A 17,493-nucleotide genomic window follows, 5' to 3' on the forward strand; every position below is an offset into this window, starting at 1 on the left:
TTTTTATGAATGGATTAAAGGCTTGTTTCAAGTTAAAGTTCAATCACACACACGTACATAAATAATTTAATTAATAACATAATGGTAATTCAATCCTAACCGACTCATAACTTATCTACAAACATTTAAACCATAAAAAATAAACAAAGTAGTAATAATATGATAAGTAAATAAATAACACGTGAAATAAATCAAATAAGGATTATAATACTAATACATAGAATAAGTCAATAAAATACTCGATTATAACCTAGTTTCGGCCGAAGGAAGTATCAGGTGATGCGGATTCGCTGAGACAGAGATTTATGCGAGACGGAGAGGATCATGGTCTTAACTTAACCGAACTTAACACACCTGGCAGAGATCGCTCTCTGAACGGACCTGGTCCATAACACTCTCTCCCAACGAAACGTTAACTGAGCAGCAGCAAATACTCCACAGGCCTTAATGCAGTGAATTAAATTCCCTCCAACCCTAAAACCCTCTAAAACCCTAAAACCCTAAAAATCCTCCAAATCCCTAAAACCCTCCAAAACCACAAAACCACTGGACAAATAACAGAAAAAGGTGGGAAAATGGTGGAAAAAGGCAGAAAAACAGCAGAAAAAGGCAGACAGAGGCAGAAAAACAGTGAGACCTTGGTAAATTTACAGTAAAAAAAAAAAAAAAAAAAACTCCACAAAATAATTTTTGCTATTATTTTCCTGATCAATCATAAAGGTGCGATTTATATTATTATTATTATTATTATTAATGTCATGATTACAATATATATTAACATATAAACAGCACTTTCACACATTGTCTTATTCTCCACAGACGCTTATGAGTGCTACACAGCTTTAACAGCATAAACACACCACTATCCATCTGTCAACTTTTCCAGTCTTTCCTCTGTCTATCGCTTCCCCTAATCCCTCTATCAATTACTTCCTCATGCAATTGTTCACTTCCTCACTCCGGTATTCACTTCCTCCCTGTGCTGTGATGTAATTGCTCTCTCACGCTGCTCTCACTGTATTCTCCACTCTATCTTTATCCATCTCTCCCTCCCTCCCTCCCTACTCCGCATCCTTCATCTCTCTCCCTTGCTGCCTCCATCTCCCCTTCTCTGCTCACTTCTTCTGTCACCTGCAGTGGGTGGAGCTATGGAGCAGTGTTGGGTTGTCATTGGCTATTGAGGGAGGAGGCTGCAGTGGCATGGTGATGCTGTGCAGATGCTCAGCAGAAAGACAGGCAGCCACATCTTCTCCCTCGCTCTCTCTCTTTCTCCCTGTTTGGCCCTTTCTCCCTCCCCCTATTTTTTCCAGCTCTCTCTTCTCCATTTCCGTTCACTCTCTCTCACACACACACAGGCTGTAAGGTAGGATTATGCTCCTATCATCCTGCTCTCCTTCATTCATCCTTCTCTCCTACATTCAACCTGCTTTCCGGTTTTCCTCGTGAAGGATCGCCACACCCACTGAGAAAAGCGACTACAGCAAATCAGGAACACACATATACGGACACTTCACTGGCGTGCACTACTATGTTTCTTGGATTGTTGTTGCCAAACAGTGCTACATTTGTTGGTAGTGTGTATGTTGAGTGTGTGTGTTTGATAGTTGGACTCTGAATCCTCATACACACTTAAGGAGCGAGGCATATAAATTCTTGCTGCTTGAGGCTTTGCTGAGCCATTTCTGCCTGAAGAAGGCTTTTCATATCCCAGGATGCTGTGCAGCAGGCCACTCCATTAGGCCGCAGCAGAATGGGTAGAGCCTCAAAGCGCCAGGACACTGCTGATTGGACAGCTCTTCACTGGACGGGCACAGACGCACAAACAGCCGCTGCCCATGGGTGAGGACGAGAGTCCCAAGATCAACCACAGCTTCCTCCGAGACTACGTCACTGAGGGTGTGTACACATTCACACACATTATACATTCACAAACTTAACACACACACACACACACACAAAACACAGCTCACCACTGAGAGTCAGGGAGTGCTGCAGTCCAGGTACAAACACCTACACACAAATCTCAAACACACATCAGCATACACTCTGAAGTGCTGACTCAGCAGCTTCTATGATTATTAAAGAGAGAGTAAATATTTTACACTAAAAGGAAAATGAAACACTCTTTATTTTCACTTGGAATTATTATATATTATATTGTATTGTATTGTAGTTTATTGTATCATTACTGTGACTGTTTATTTTGGGTTAATATTTGGGTTATTTAAAAAAAAACTTAATTTAATGACTCCAGTTTAAGAGAAAACATAAGTTTCCTTTGCTCAATTTGATGTAAATTTTTCAGATGTATCCTTTGCCTGTAACAGTGAGGCTGCTGTAAAATATTTGAGCAAGAGATTCTTCCAGACTTTTAAAGACCATGTGAACTGAGCTTCGGAAAAACTGCAAACATACAAAACTGACAAAAAAAATAGCAACCTGCTATAGAATAATATTTTAATTTACTTAGAAAATATATTCTTTTGTACAGTAAGTGTTAAACCCAATTAAACATATTAAAGTTCATTCTGTTTACCTATTTTTCCTACAGCTGATGTCATTTCCACTGTGGAGTTTAATCACACAGGGGATCTGCTGGCCACTGGAGACAAAGGGGGACGAGTGGTCATCTTCCAGAGAGAGACTGAGGTCAGGGCTCAAAGCTTAGGTGTCAAGACTTTATGGAATTTTATTCATATGTCTACTGTTAACAATACACATTTTCATAATACAACTTTACAGAAATCCAGATATAGATTTAGATCCCTAATGAACAACAAGAAGTTGACATGAGGAAGAAACCTTGCGAGAGACCAGACACAAACTGGTACCCATCTCATTCTGGATTACCTAATAGAATAGGGTTGTAGGAAAAAGCTCTGTCCCCTGCTGTAATCTTCATTATTTTACATCCTAATAAAGATCCATCGCTTTGATTGAAGCAGGTGTGAACAACCAAACGTTCGCTCAGGTACTGTGCGAGACCATTCAGTGCTTATAGTGCGAATAGGTCATTAGTAGTATTTGCTCCAGGAGATAGCATATATAGAGAAAAGAGCAGTGAACCGTACAGAGCCTTGTGTATCACCAAACTTTAGAGACATCACCATTTACATCTACGAACTGATAACAGTCAATTAAGAACTGAGGCAGGAAAGAGCCATTCCCCAAATTAAACGAAATTTTTAGTCTATGTAAAAGAATATTATGATCAATATTTATGGTGTAAAAAAACCTGCACTGAGATTGGGCAGCACAACCAAGGAGCATTTATAATGACTAAGACACATCGTAAACAAAATAAGATCTGTGATCTGAGATCATTTTAAGTGGTGTGACTATGTTTTACAAATGTCAGTATTATATCAAGGGTCTGTCCACTATAATGTGGACACACACAAACATTTTTCAAAGGACCTTGTGTATTCTCAAAATTAATATTAAACTGCCCAACAATTTATGTTTTTCTTTCTAACAAAACAACCAGGCTCGAGACTAAGTATGCATAAATAATGCCCTAGTGATCTATAAATACTCTCTGATATCGAAATGCTGTTAATACCTGACAATGACATTGTTAATGGTGGAAACTGATTAACTACTAGAGAGATACTAGTGGAAAACACAGGAGGAAACAGGGCTCAACTGACCCTTAGTTGAGTAAAAGGTCACTATGTGTAGTGACTATCATCTTCCGGATAGAGACGTGGGACAAAACTATTTATTGGGATTAAACATCACTGCTTAAGAAGTAGCACACAAAAGTATAGAAAACCAATAATGACTTTACAGCTCTGAAAAATTCCCCACTGGAAGAAAATGGATGGGCCAGCACATAAATTGTGTGTGTGTGTGTGTGTGTGTGTGTGTGTTTTTGTGTGTTTTTTTTTGTTGTTGTTGACAGAGTAAAGGAGATAAGGAGGAGCTGGGAGAGGCGGGTGAATATAACGTCTACAGCACATTTCAGAGCCATGAGCCAGACTTTGATTACCTGAAGAGCTTAGAAATTGAGGAGAAGATCAATAAGATTCGCTGGCTGCCTCAACAGAACGCCGCCCACTTCCTTCTTTCCACCAATGGTGAACAAGTGCCACTGTCAAATCATACAGAACAGAATTTCACTCTCCTCCAATTAGGCTAAGCTTTTGGAAATTAGTTTCACACTCTTAAAAATAAAGGTTCCAAATAGAAACAAAAAAGAGTTTTCAGCCTAATGATATAGGAGAACTGTTTTAAATTGCACAAAGAACATTTTACACACAAGTTCTTCAGAGAACCATCTATTTACTGGTGCTTTAAAGAATCTACAAATGGTTCTTCACATTAGTGCCACAAGGAACCATGTTATCATAAGTTCTATAAAAAAAAAAAAAACCCTTAGTTAGTGCTTTAAAGAACTAAAGTAAGGTTCTTAAGAGCGATGCCTGCCAGTAGAACCTTTTCCAGAGAACTTTATAGGTTTCACTTTAACCTGTTAAGGGATGATACCTAGAAGAACCAATACACTGCTCTGAAGAACCTATAATGAACCATAAAGAACTTCTTAAATTCTTTAAAGAACCATACATGTCAACTCAAGAACCCAATACAATGAAAAATGGTTCTTGACAAGAAGAAGGTTCTTTGCAAAACCTATGGTCTTGTGAAGAACCACTGAAGAACCTTTATTTTTAAGAGTACATGTATGGAGTCTAGTCACATTATCATAATATGTGTGAAGTGGATCTAATGTGTTAAATCTAACATGTGCAATAAAAGATCCACAAAACTAATAACAAATGTCAATGTTTAATGGCTAACAGATAAGACAATAAAGCTGTGGAAGGTGAGTCAGAGGGACAGACGTCCAGAAGGATACAACCTGAAAGATGAAGAAGGACGAATGAAGGACTTTTCCACCATCACATCACTACGGGTGTGTTTATGGCTTCATCATATTTATCAGAGAAAATTACAACATGAAAGTGCGGAATCTTGTATAATATTTTACTGAGCTTCTGAGTCCCCTGTAACAATAACCCACACCCTGTGTGTTCAGGGTTAATGATGTGCTCATGGCTGTGACATGGCCAATAGTAAACATGTTTATGTTGCATTACTGAGGCACTATAATGCTGCTCTTCTGTTTATCAACAATAACCCTGTTTCTACACATTCTATAATCACCTCTGGTCTTGGTGTTTATTAATACAGTCTTCTGTTTGGTCCAGGTCCCAGTACTGAAGCCCACTGATTTGATGGTAGAGGTGCGTCCTAGGCGGGTCTTTGCAAATGGCCACACCTATCACATCAATTCCATATCAGTGAGCAGTGATGGGGAAATGTACCTGTCAGCTGATGACCTCAGAATCAACATGTGGCACCTGGACATCACCGATCGCAGCTTTAGTATCCTCATGTGTGTGTGTGTGTGTGTGTGTGTGTGTGTGTGTGTGTGTGTGTGTGTGTAGAAAAACAGCACTGTGATTCAATTAGCATTCTAACTGATGTTTGATCCTTTACTCTTTAATGAGACATTGTGGACATTAAACCAGTGAACATGGAGGACCTGACAGAGGTGATTACAGCAGCCGAGTTTCACCCGCAGCACTGTCACCTGTTCATCTACAGCAGCAGTAAAGGAACGATCCGCCTGTGTGACATGAGGACATCTGCCCTGTGTGATACACATGCCAAGAGTGAACACACACACACACACACACACACACACACACACACACACACACACACAATAAATCTCAAATAAGCGAGCATAGCATTTTTCATTCCAGCCATGAAGTACCTTCTAATATAATGAAAATGTAGAAGTGCATTATGGGTAGGCTGACCACAAATAACATTTAAAAAAATTTTTTAAATATCTGCAAGAGTAGAGCGCTTATCATCCTGCAGGTCATATTTGAGTTTTGGGTATGACTTTGGGACTGAATATATATTGATCTGTACAGTTTTTGAAGAGCCTGAAGATCCAGGGAACCGCTCGTTCTTCTCTGAGATCATTTCCTCAGTCTCTGACGTGAAGTTCAGCCACAGTGGACGTTATCTGCTAACACGAGACTACCTCACGGTGAAAGTGTGGGACCTAAACATGGAGAAAGGACCAGTAGAGACATACCAGGTGATACAGTGTGCTCAATAAACACACACCAGGTGAGACAGCGTGCTCACTAAACACACACTATATGATACAGTGTCCTTACCAAACACACACCAGGTGATAGCTACAGTGTCCTCACTGAACACACAACAGGTGATAGCTACAGCGTCCTCATTAAACACACACCAGGTGATAGCTACATTGTCCTCACTGAACACACAACAGGTGATAGCTACAGTGTCCTCATTAAACACACACCAGGTGATAGCTACAGTGTCCTCACTGAACACACACCAGGTTAGACATTGTGTCCTCAGTGAATTGCGGTGACACTACATTGGACTGATTATATTATATTATCTGGCATATTATAATGCCAGACACTGCAGTGAACTGATTGTGTGTGTGTGTGTGTGTGTGTGTGTGTGTGTGTGTGTGTGTGTGTGTGTGTGTGTGTGTGTGTGTGTTTTCAGGTTCATGAGTACCTCCGCAGTAAGCTCTGCTCGCTCTATGAGAATGACTGCATCTTCGACAAGTTCGAGTGTGTGTGGAACAGCACAGACAGGTAACTTTCCCAGAGTAAACACTAATATAAGATTTGGCCTTTTGGAAGTGGTATCTCAGTGGTTAAGACATTGGACTTCTGAGGGGAAGGTCATCAGTTCAATTCCCAGCACGACCAGCCGCCAAGCGGTGGCTTGACAGTTAAGGCTCTGGGTTACTGATCGGAAGGTCGGGGTTCAAGCCCAAGCACTGCCAAGCTGTCATTGTTGGGCCCTTGAGCAAGGCCCTTAAACCTCTCTGCATATGTGATGATGATGATATGTGTCTTTAACAAGCTACCCCTGCTGGGCCCTTGAGCAAGGCCCTTAACCCTCAACTGCTCAGTTGTATAAATGAGATATAAAGTCACTCTGGATAAGGGAGTCTGCCAAGTGCTGTAAATGTAATGTAATGTAATGGACTAAGGTCTCTGAGCACAGGCCAGAATCTGTAAATGAATTTGATCTGAAGTTGAATTTTGTTTGATATCTGTCTCTCTCTTTGTCTGTCTCTCAGTGTGATCATGACTGGAGCATATAACAGTTTTTTCCGTATGTTTGACCGGGACTCGGGGCGGGGTGTGACACTTGAGGCGTGGCGTGAAAGCAGTAAACCTCGTGCAGTGTTGCGGACACGGCGTGTGTACACCGGGGGGCGTCGTCGCCGTGGAGATGTAGGAGTGGACAGTCTGGACTTCCGCAAAAAGATCCTTCACATGGCATGGCACCCGGCTGAGAATATCATTGCCATTGCTGCCTCCAACAACCTTTACATCTTCCAGGACAGAGTAACCCCAGAGAACCAGTGACACACACACACACAACGTTCTCTCTCTGTGTGTGTGTAGGTAGAGACCATGGGGTGTATCTGACACAACTACACACAGTGAAACCTCACATACACTACTTTCATTGGACAGATGAGGAACAATGTGCTTCTGCTGTGTGAGTGTCTGTCAGCCAAAATCACAGAGGCACAGAGAGAAACAGAGGACACAGTGCTTGTGGAAAGGGGAGGGGAAGGAGGATAAACCTTATGAGCAGATGTGACATTTTCAGTGCGCAGGGCTTGTAGACTTGTGGGCTGCAGGGGAGAGTCAGTGTTCACCATCACACGACTGATGTTACCTGGTTGTCATGGTTACAGCTGTAGTCTAAAAAGTCTTCCTATCATGTTCTTCCTAAACCAATCCCATCATGCATCTTCTTACACATTAGCAGGTGCAGACACGCGTTATCTCACACACATTATCATACACACATGCTGAATACACATACACACACAAACAAGCTAAATACGTACACACACTCTCATACACACAAGCTGAATACACACACACACACAAGTTAAATATGTAAACACCCTATCATACACACACACACGTGTATTTCCTGTAACAGGCAATTGGTCAAAACCTCATTTAACTAAACACTAGTTATTATTACCTCATTTAACTAACACTAATCATTTAATTAACCTTGTTTACTATAAACACTACACTAACGCCACACGAACATGAACATAGCACCAACTTTACACCATTAAAATTCACCAACAATGAATTTTGTCACCAACAAAATTAACACTACACTAACTTTAATACAACACCACTACTACCGACACCATACCTATATTAACACTGCACTAACACTACACAAACATTAACACACTAACTTTAACACACCACCAACACTATGATAACATTAAGACTACACCAACACAACACTAAGCTTATTGAATCTAACATTACACTAACACTACACCATCACTAACCCCAACACATCAACAACACTACACCAAAACCAAACCTCACACTAACTAAATTCATACTAACAGTGCACTAACACTACACTAGCTTTTCTACACTACCTCAACACTAACACTACACCATCACACCAACCTCACTAACATTACACCAACACTACACTAGACTAATAAAACACTACACTAATGCTACACTAACACTAGAATAACACCCACAGTAACACTAGTACTACATCAGCATTAACACTAAATTATCAATAACACTACACTAGTAATTAACACTACACTGAGCTTCACAGCTGTTAATAACCAACTGCACAAAACATCTCTATTCTCTTGCTCTCCTTCTCTGTCTCCCTTACTTGTCACACACACACACACACACACACACACACGCACGCATGTTTATCCTGTGTTTCTCATATGTATATAAAATAACACAGAAACATATTCTAATATTATTGAAGAAATAAAAATCTAAAATAGAATGTAAATAAATATAAACAGTAATGATATTATGATCATTGCTCTACACAAGTGGTGCTGTGTTTTAATAAAAGACTCACAGGTGGAGGGATTACAGCTGTACACACACACACACACACACACACACACACACACACACACACACAGAGTAGCCCAGATAACACACATGATCCCTTAATATTTGTTTCACTGGAATTTTAATAAACACACAATATGAACTCATGCAAAGCCATACACACAAAAAGATTTTAAAATATTTTTTTTTTTTTTTAAACTTTAACATTTCTAAAATCTAAAATAAGATGCCATTTCAGAGAATTTACTTTCTGTTTCTCTTTAAGATCTAGTAATAAACCAACATGCAGATTCACACTGCTGTCCTTGACTGTACCTTTTGGTTTCATAATAAAATCAACAACTTCACTGCAGAACATCAGTTTCTGTTTTTAAGAGAATTTAGAGAAAAATTTTAAGTTTATCCGAGCTTTTATGTCTTTTAGTCTTCAATTATGCTGCTGAATTCGTCTGAACTGAAATATCTTCAGCATTGAATTAAAGGCCGACATATTTGAGAATACTGTTGAATGGTTCTGGATATAAAGGTGACCTAAAACAGAACCTTGTAGGACACCATATTGTACATGTAAAGAAACTTAGAAACTTTACACACACATTTTCTCACCTTCGCTTGGTGCTGATATGAGTTTTATTTTTTCACATCAAGCATCGGCACTGTAAAGCACAATAAACAACACTTCTGCTTTTTCCTTTTCAGTACTGGAACATTCCATGAATTTGTTCCCTAACATTCACTCACTACTACTTTCCTCTACCTCACACCTTGAACCTGGCAGAGAGCAAGGGGGAGAAGAAGAAGTCGAAGGCGAATTTGATGGCCGCCTGCAAGCTCTTCCTCCAGTTGCGTTCGATTTTGACTTGCCGTCCTTCAGGCAGCAGTGACGATCTGCAGTTCAGACAGTTAATTGCTTTCAGCTCCAGTCTCGGTAGTTTGGATCCCAGTTTCCCCTCCAACTTGGTGCTAAACTCCACCATGCTGCCCTCATCTAGGATCAGCAATACCTGCTTAAACTCATGGCTTGCAAGGAGGATGATGTCACTGTCAGTGTCTTGAATCTCAGCTCCACCCACTGGATGGCGCACTGTTACTTCAAAGCGGTATTTATCAAAGCGTTTAACATGGCAGCGGTGTTTTGCTACAGGTTTGATGCGGCAGAGTTCATCTTCCTCTCGCTGCTGGAAGAGAACTGATGCATTTACACTTGTTTGTTCCTGTAATGAATTGCTAGCATTCCGCCCCTCACAGGACGGATATTCATCACCATAGAGGCAGCGCAGCCAATCACCTATGAACACAGGCAGTAAGTTGATAAGGGACTGAGCTCCGTTCTCTGTCTCGGCCACGCGGACACCCTGAAACCTTCCGCTCCATGTGACTCTGTGTCCCTCCAGGTGACTGCAGAGGATCTGAGTGCGCGTGACGCCGTGTTGTTTCCATGCTGAGGGGCCGCACAATGTGCCGTACTGCTCCCACGTCAGTGTGGAGTTATACACCTTCAGCCCCTCTGCACTGTACACATAACCCAAACACACCAAAAAAACACAGCACAAACACAACAGGATGAGTTTGACAGGGCCACGGTGTGTGATGGAGCTCAGCACGTTCAGAATCGATAGACTGAAGCGAGTCCACAGACGGAGTGTAACGGGAACCACACACACCGCTAACGTCACCAACATCTTTGTTATCTCCAGTTCCACAAACCACTTTACCATCTGGATCATTAACATGGCCGCCAGTCCCAGCGCCAGCACAGGCAGAGCGAACAGAAAGAGGAAGTATGCAACACAAGTGCGAATCAGACCAATCAGAGTGGAGTTCTGCAGGAGAATCACTGCAAACTCCAACCACATAAAACACACTAGGTATGGAACCAGGAAGCAGTACGTCCCTCTGAATCCATGCATCCGGGCCATGCTGAAGAGGAACACACAGTCAGGTATTAATATCTTTGTGAGTTATTTCATTTAACTGCACACAGACATGAGATATCAATTGATTTGTATAATTGTATATTGATACACTGCAGTAACAGAAGCAAGAGGAATTTTCTCACCTAAAGAACAGGTAGAAAAGGTAGACATAAAGCAGGCATGGCAGGCTAATCGTAAGCACCACCAACTCGCCGATTGGCACTGTTGCATATGTTTGTCCTAAAAGACGCAGCGTCTTAAATTCCTCAGGAAGGCGAGTCGTTAGGGCACAGAGGGAGGAGGCTACCTCGATGACAAATGCTCTACGTGTGTACAACGCCGCTGCTGGGGTCAGAGAGGCATAACTTAGAGCTGTGAAGAACATGGCCACCGTGCAGAGCTCTGAGCATGGGATCCAGCGTTTATCAGCCAATGGGAAACTGAAGATCACAAAACACACAGAAACCAGGAAGTAAAGGTATTGTTCCAGCTGACTCCAGCCAAAGTGAGACTCAACGTCTAGCTCAGGATCAAAATGCCTCAGGAGAGCTGCTAAAGCACTAAAATTCTGCCAGCATTTACTGCTACGAAACACCCGCAGAGTGCAGATTGCCATGGAGATGAAAGCCAGGTAGAACGTAAGGAGAGGGATGAAGAAGAAGAACAGATCAACACTTAGGTTAGAAATGATGAAGAAGAAGACGAGTGCATTAACGTGTTGAGTCGGTATGACGGTGCTCAGCCACTGAACACCTGCACGAGATGCCCAGTCCACCAGGTGCTCCTTTACATCCAGGATCAGAAGGAGAGGATATTGCAGACCCTACACACACCCACACACACAACTTATTTTTTGATATGTTGAATGAAGCAGGATTTAGAGTTGTTTTGACACGGTGTTTTAATAGTTTCTTCTTAAAAATAAAAAGTAGGATTTTAAGAAGGATGGATTTTTTAACATTACCAGGGAGTAAGATGTGTTTTCCAGGGAAGTGGGTCTGATTCATAAGAAAAGAAATCTGTTTTACCAGGAAATAGGATTTGATGTCCATGGCTCTCTTCATGCTGTGTTTCGTTTCCAGCATCATCTGACTGCCAGGCCACACACTTTTCTTATGAGATACAGGACACACACCCTTCTGTGCACACACCCACACATCAATAAACTACATTATTACACCACATTATGTTATACTAATTGTTATATCACACACTGCCATAGATGATTCTAGACTGTGTGTGTGTGTTCCTGCCTTGTCCAGTGCTGTCAAATCGTTCCAGTCCCACTCTCCTCCTCTCGCAGTGTCTTGCTTCGACTCTTTACTCTGCGTGATGTTCTCTGTGTATTTTTTTGTCATCTCCACAAACCCCTCCACATCCACATACTGACTGTGTGCTGCACAACACACACACACACACAAACACACACAAACAAATATACTGTACACTCAGTGTTTAAATTAGCTGTTTTATGAATGAGTATTTTATATATTTCTGTTAAAACCTTTTTTAATAAACAAAACACACACCCAAAATACAAACACACTTACGCTCACTGGCCACCATTGTCTCCAAAAGTTTTCTCTGTGTCTGGATGCCTGAAGCGCCACTACACACACCACCTGTTAGATGACAATAACCATAGACAAAACTGAAATTATACTTCTGACCACACACACAGCCCCAACACTTTATTACAGGAATGTTGATTTTAAGCAGAGAGAGTCAGGTAATGAGGAGCTAATGAGGAGAACACAAAATACGTAAACAAAAAGTACTTCACTTACTTATATACAGAAAGACATTTCTAAATTGAAACACAACCTGCTTTTCTCCACAGCAATCCTACTCTATCCAAGATAACTAATGCAGTTAGCTAATGAACTTCAGTAAAAATAAAAATTTAAAAAGCATTTACTCTTCAACAGCCAAAGCTCTGCCTTTATTTTAAGCTTCATGCCATTCTTTCTGTTTTTTCCTCACATGTATGCAAGTGAAGCACAGAAATGCACTATATGGCCAAAAGTATATGGGCACTGCTCCTAATTATTCAGATCATTTAGCTGATGTTCCCTGTGATAACAGTGGAGATGTGTTATCCGGAGTGATGAATGGGTTTGGCAGATGCCAGGAGAACGTTACCTACTGGTATACATAATGCCAATAATAAAGTTTAGTGGAGGAGGGGTAATGAGCTGGGACGGTTTTTCAGGGATTGGGCCTTGTAGTTCCTGTGAATGTTAAGGTTGATGATAATGTTAATGTTAAAGCATACAATTACATAACTGCACACTTCTAACTGTGTGGTAACAGTTTGGGAAAGAACTTTTCTTGTTCCATGAAAACATAGTTTCATGAGTTTGTAGTAGAGGATCTCTAATGACCTGCACAGAGCACTGACCTCGATTGGGTGCCAGAACTTCTTATCCAACATCAGTGCCTGACCTCACTAATGCTCTTTTGTTTGAAGTCTCACAGACACACCCCAAATCCTTGTAGAAAGCCTTCCCAGAAGGAAGGAGGCTGGTATAGCAACAGGGGAGGCAACTCTCTATTAATTCCCATGGTTTTAGAATGGGATGTTCAACAAGCTCACACAGGTGTGATGATTAGATGTCTAAATACTTTTGACTTTACATTGTACATTTAAATCATAAAACCTCACTTTATATATTTTGTGTAAATTTAAATCAGAATCTACAGAGTGTTCAACCTGGAGCTTCATAGCTAAGCTCCCAGCACACTCCTGACCCACAGCGCACTCCTGACCCGCCTCGCACTCCTGACCCGCCTCGCACTCCTGACCCGCCTCGCACTCCTGACCTGCACCGCATCGCACTCCTGACCCACAGCGCACTCCTGACCCGCCTCGCACTCCTGACCCGCAGCGCATCGCACTCCTGACCTGCAGCGCATCACACTCCTGACCCGCAGCGCATCACACTCCTGACCCACAGCGCACTCCTGACCCGCAGCGCATCGCACTCCTGACCCACAGCGCAGTCCTGACCCGAAGCGCATCACACTCCTGACCCGCAGTGCATCACACTCCTGACCCGCAGCGCATCGCACTCCTGACCCACAGCGCATCGCACTCCTGACCCGCAGCGCATCGCACTCCTGACCTGCAGCGCATCACACTCCTGACCCGCAGCGCACTCCTGACTCAAATTCTCACATCACACTCCTCACTTTCCTCACACCTCAGCCTGTTAATCAAGAATGGGTCAAAGATTTTTATGCAATCACCTGCTTTTTCCACTTAATGACAACAAACAGAAATGATTCCTGTGAAATTTACCTGCTTCACTGTTGACCTGACTGACATTCTGCAATATTTCTCTCTTGTCCATTTTTTCCTTCCTGTCTGGGTTTAACTTCCAATACATCGTCATCGCTGCTCGTCGAACCGCTTGCTCAAGCTTGCTCTCTCTCGACAGAGAACGCACCTCAGCTTCATTCTGTGGAGTGATGCCTGTGGGATCAGGGATCAGAGATGAAATGTCAATCAAGGTCAAACCAGAGGAAGCTGGAGGAATGAAGAGAAGGTGCCTTCAGCTAGAGTTAGTGTTTAGTCAAAGATAGTAATAAAAACGTAAATGTGTACCTCTTTTTTTGATCCAGCACTGTTGTAGTAGTTTTGCTGCATCTCTTCGTCCCTGTTTTGCTGCTCTCACCAGCCATTCCACAGCCACTTGGTTATTTACATCAGCCTCAACGTCTGCCCCTAACTTCAGATAGTATTTACCCAACTACACACGCACACACACACAGCAATTTTTTTTTAAAACTCTGACGCTTAGTGTGTGCTCGTTCAGTTCTGTAAACACACACTGTATTGTTCTGCACTAATCAGAACTCAGAACTCCTTCAGACAGGAATCAGTTTCTCTGCTTGTCTCTCATTTGGACTTCTTGTTCATTATTTACAGGACTTTTGTATATTTATGGAATTAATTGTGCCTAAAGTATTGAACATAACTTTTCAGTAAATAAACAAAAATATACGATGAGAAAGAAGAAAAACACTCTGAAACTGAAAACCATGACCTCAGGGGCAAAAATGTAACCTGGCCTTCAAATAAACAGCATTCTTTATTAACAGTTTTCTAAGATTCCTTTTTGCTAATCATTTATTAATGTACTGCCAGAGTTTTCATTTACACTTCACAAGTTTACGTTCGCCATTCTGGCACAAATCTCTCGTGTGGGCGGGACTTATTTTGACAGCTCCCTGACCTGGATGTAAAGACTTCAGTGGTGTGAATTTTAGAGCGTGTTCTGGATGCAGTTCTCTGTATAGTTATAGTGTTTGTACTTTGCAGTGGAAATTACTTACTAAGTCAGTATATTAGTTCGCACGGGGCGTCACCATCGTCGTCATCCTCAACTAGACACTCATGATGTCAATCCAAATCTCAGTACTCAATGGTGGACATAAACTTGCGAAGTGTAAATGAAAACTCTGGCAGTGCTTTAATAAACCATGATTAGCATGGAAGGAAGCTTAAAAAACTGTTAATAAAGAATGCTGTTTATTTGAAGACCAGTTTACATTTTTGTTCAATAATTTTGGCACAATTAATTCCATAAAAATACAAAAGTCCAGTAAATAATGAACAAGAAGTTCAAATGAGAGAAAAGCAGAGAATTACATCACTGCTCTGGTTTTAGTTTGTCCTGTTTTATTACTGACTTTACACTCTCGTCTTTCAGGTAATGAATCATTACAGATTCTCTCAGTGCTCAGAGTGAATAAACACAAACATTAACATTAAATTAATCATAAACATAAATGTAAATATAAACTTCATTAAACATTAAAGTAAACGCTGCATTACCCAGCATGTCCTGCTCAGTTTGGCTGCCAGGAAAAATACAGGGGATCAAATTAAAATTTCCTAATCTCATACAACACACACAACCACACACACACACACACACACACACACACACACATTGCAACAAGTGTCATACAATATCCACACAACACACATACAATTCTTACATTACAGAATTAACATACAATATACGTGCTATACCATAACAATGTGGGTGTGTGTGAGAGAGAGAGAGAGAGAGAGAGAGAGAGAGAGAGAGAGAGAGTTATGTCTGTATGCTGAAACATATGCTATGCGTGTGTGCACTGGGAAGAGGGGGTGGGGTGTCCTGTCAGTGTGCATCTATATTCAGCTCTGTGGAAGACGATCTGTGTGTCTCATAGCTCCTACACACACACACACACACACACACACACACACACACACACACACACACAGCACTCACACTGCTTTGGGCTTTAGAATCTCCTGCTTTAGCTTTCTCTAGAAGCTCCTCAAAGCTCACTTCTTCATCAGCTGCATCCTCTAAAAGACACACACGCACTATTATGAATTTCGGGTATGTTTTAGTCACAGATACCTGTGTAAACCTTAGTCATTATGTGTGTATGTGTGTGTTTGAGCGCACGTTCGTATCTGTAATCATCTCACCTTCCTGCTCCACCCTATCCTTCTCCTCCTCCTTCCTCTTCCTCTCTTCCTGAATCACTCGCTTCGCCACTACTGCAAAGCCCCGCCCTTGGCGCACCTGTCCATGGCAGGGTGTGGCAGTGGAAGCAGGTGAGTGGGAGGAGTCTTTAGGGAGAAGAGGGGGTGTCAGAGGGGGTAAAGTGGGTCCATCAGGGCTCGCAATCTGCTTTCCAGGAGCAGGATTAGAGATGTCCATCTGACTGGACACTAACAGGAAATATCTGTTATATTGTTACAGTCATTTCCTCTTTACACACACGCGCGCTTTCTCAGACGCATCACACACACACATTTACATCCACATATGTATACAACGTATCCAAATAAATAGCACAAGCGACTGTCTGCTGCTTTAAAGTTGATTTAAGCAACAAAGTTTAAAACAAACAACAAACAGCAGACTCACGCACGTGCGCGTTCCGGTGAAGTTCAGTCAGTGCGCGCGCAGCTCCACTCACTCTCACGGTGAGAAAACTAAGGACGCGTGCAGCGGAACTGGGCAGGACTGGGCTCATTGGAGAATCAGCCTGTCAATCACAGTTTCTATCATATGATTGGCTGAGCATTAATAACTTTTTAAAACATTTTTAAATACATGCATGTAAGCAATTAACACGAGCTAAAGCAGTCAGTAACCTGAATATGAACAGGAACATCAATCAAATATATATTCTATTATAAATATGATCAATTATAATAAATATTTATATATATATATTTTTAATTATTAACACTGTTCCATCTAGATTTTATTCTATACATCATATTGACACAGCGACTGCCCCACACCTCACTCCCTGGTGCACGCGCCGTGATGTCTTCATACTAACACGTTATAATTCGGGGAAGTGCACACACGCACGCGGTCAAAAATCCTTCAGAGAACCGTGTGGATTATAAATAGGCTATAAACAACACAATCGGAGAAAATTCAAACAGAAATTATGATTTAATAATCTGGAGAATAATCGTAACCCTGTATGGTTACTATTTAGAGACCATTACAGAAATTCTAATGGTTTTAATTGTTATAATGGGAATTGTATTGTTTTTAATGGAAACTATAATGGTCCTTGTGGGT

General features: G+C 41.5%; 2 protein-coding genes across 3 annotated transcripts; one reads left to right on the top strand and one right to left on the bottom strand.

Moving 5' to 3' along the window:
* The first annotated feature begins 1,203 nt into the window (after positions 1-1,203).
* ppp2r2ca (protein phosphatase 2, regulatory subunit B, gamma a) lies at positions 1,204-9,157 on the top strand. The gene is made up of 9 exons (XM_017461119.3): positions 1,204-1,896; positions 2,552-2,649; positions 3,905-4,079; positions 4,803-4,915; positions 5,211-5,388; positions 5,514-5,678; positions 5,949-6,118; positions 6,571-6,662; positions 7,157-9,157. Exons 1-9 carry the CDS (start codon positions 1,836-1,838, stop codon positions 7,446-7,448), a joined length of 1,344 nt encoding a protein of 447 aa, XP_017316608.1. The 5' UTR covers positions 1,204-1,835; the 3' UTR covers positions 7,449-9,157.
* A 420-nt stretch (positions 9,158-9,577) lies between these two features.
* Positions 9,578-16,933, bottom strand: wfs1a (Wolfram syndrome 1a (wolframin)). 2 transcript variants are annotated; one of them, XM_017461113.3, is made up of 10 exons: positions 16,819-16,933; positions 16,374-16,619; positions 16,168-16,247; positions 14,490-14,634; positions 14,184-14,357; positions 12,433-12,504; positions 12,136-12,278; positions 11,911-12,021; positions 11,026-11,705; positions 9,578-10,886 (listed from the first exon to the last, which is right to left on the bottom strand). In XM_017461113.3, exons 1-10 carry the CDS (start codon positions 16,925-16,927, stop codon positions 9,725-9,727), a joined length of 2,922 nt encoding a protein of 973 aa, XP_017316602.2. In that variant the 5' UTR covers positions 16,928-16,933; the 3' UTR covers positions 9,578-9,724. The 2 variants fall into 2 exon arrangements, with proteins under 2 accessions (XP_017316602.2, XP_017316603.1); XM_017461114.3 differs by having other exon boundaries at positions 16,823-16,908.
* Between the last annotated feature and the right edge of the window lie 560 nt (positions 16,934-17,493).

This window comes from Ictalurus punctatus, chromosome 29 (assembly GCF_001660625.3).
Source record: "Ictalurus punctatus breed USDA103 chromosome 29, Coco_2.0, whole genome shotgun sequence".
Taxonomy (NCBI): domain Eukaryota; kingdom Metazoa; phylum Chordata; class Actinopteri; order Siluriformes; family Ictaluridae; genus Ictalurus; species Ictalurus punctatus.

Excerpts from the sequence above, each read along its gene's own strand:
- wfs1a (XM_017461113.3), bottom strand. The coding sequence starts at position 16,927 with ATGAGCCCAGTCCTGCCCAGTTCCGCTGCACGCGTCCTTAGTTTTCTC. Across the intron at positions 16,620-16,818 it reads TCACCGGAACGCGCACGTGC|TGTCCAGTCAGATGGACATC; the intron begins GTGAGTCTGCTG and ends ATTTCCTGTTAG. Across the intron at positions 12,505-14,183 it reads TCAGGTCAACAGTGAAGCAG|GTGGTGTGTGTAGTGGCGCT; the intron begins GTAAATTTCACA and ends GTCATCTAACAG.
- ppp2r2ca (XM_017461119.3), top strand. The coding sequence starts at position 1,836 with ATGGGTGAGGACGAGAGTCCCAAGATCAACCACAGCTTCCTCCGAGAC. Across the intron at positions 4,080-4,802 it reads CTTCCTTCTTTCCACCAATG|ATAAGACAATAAAGCTGTGG; the intron begins GTGAACAAGTGC and ends AATGGCTAACAG. Across the intron at positions 6,119-6,570 it reads GACCAGTAGAGACATACCAG|GTTCATGAGTACCTCCGCAG; the intron begins GTGATACAGTGT and ends GTGTGTTTTCAG.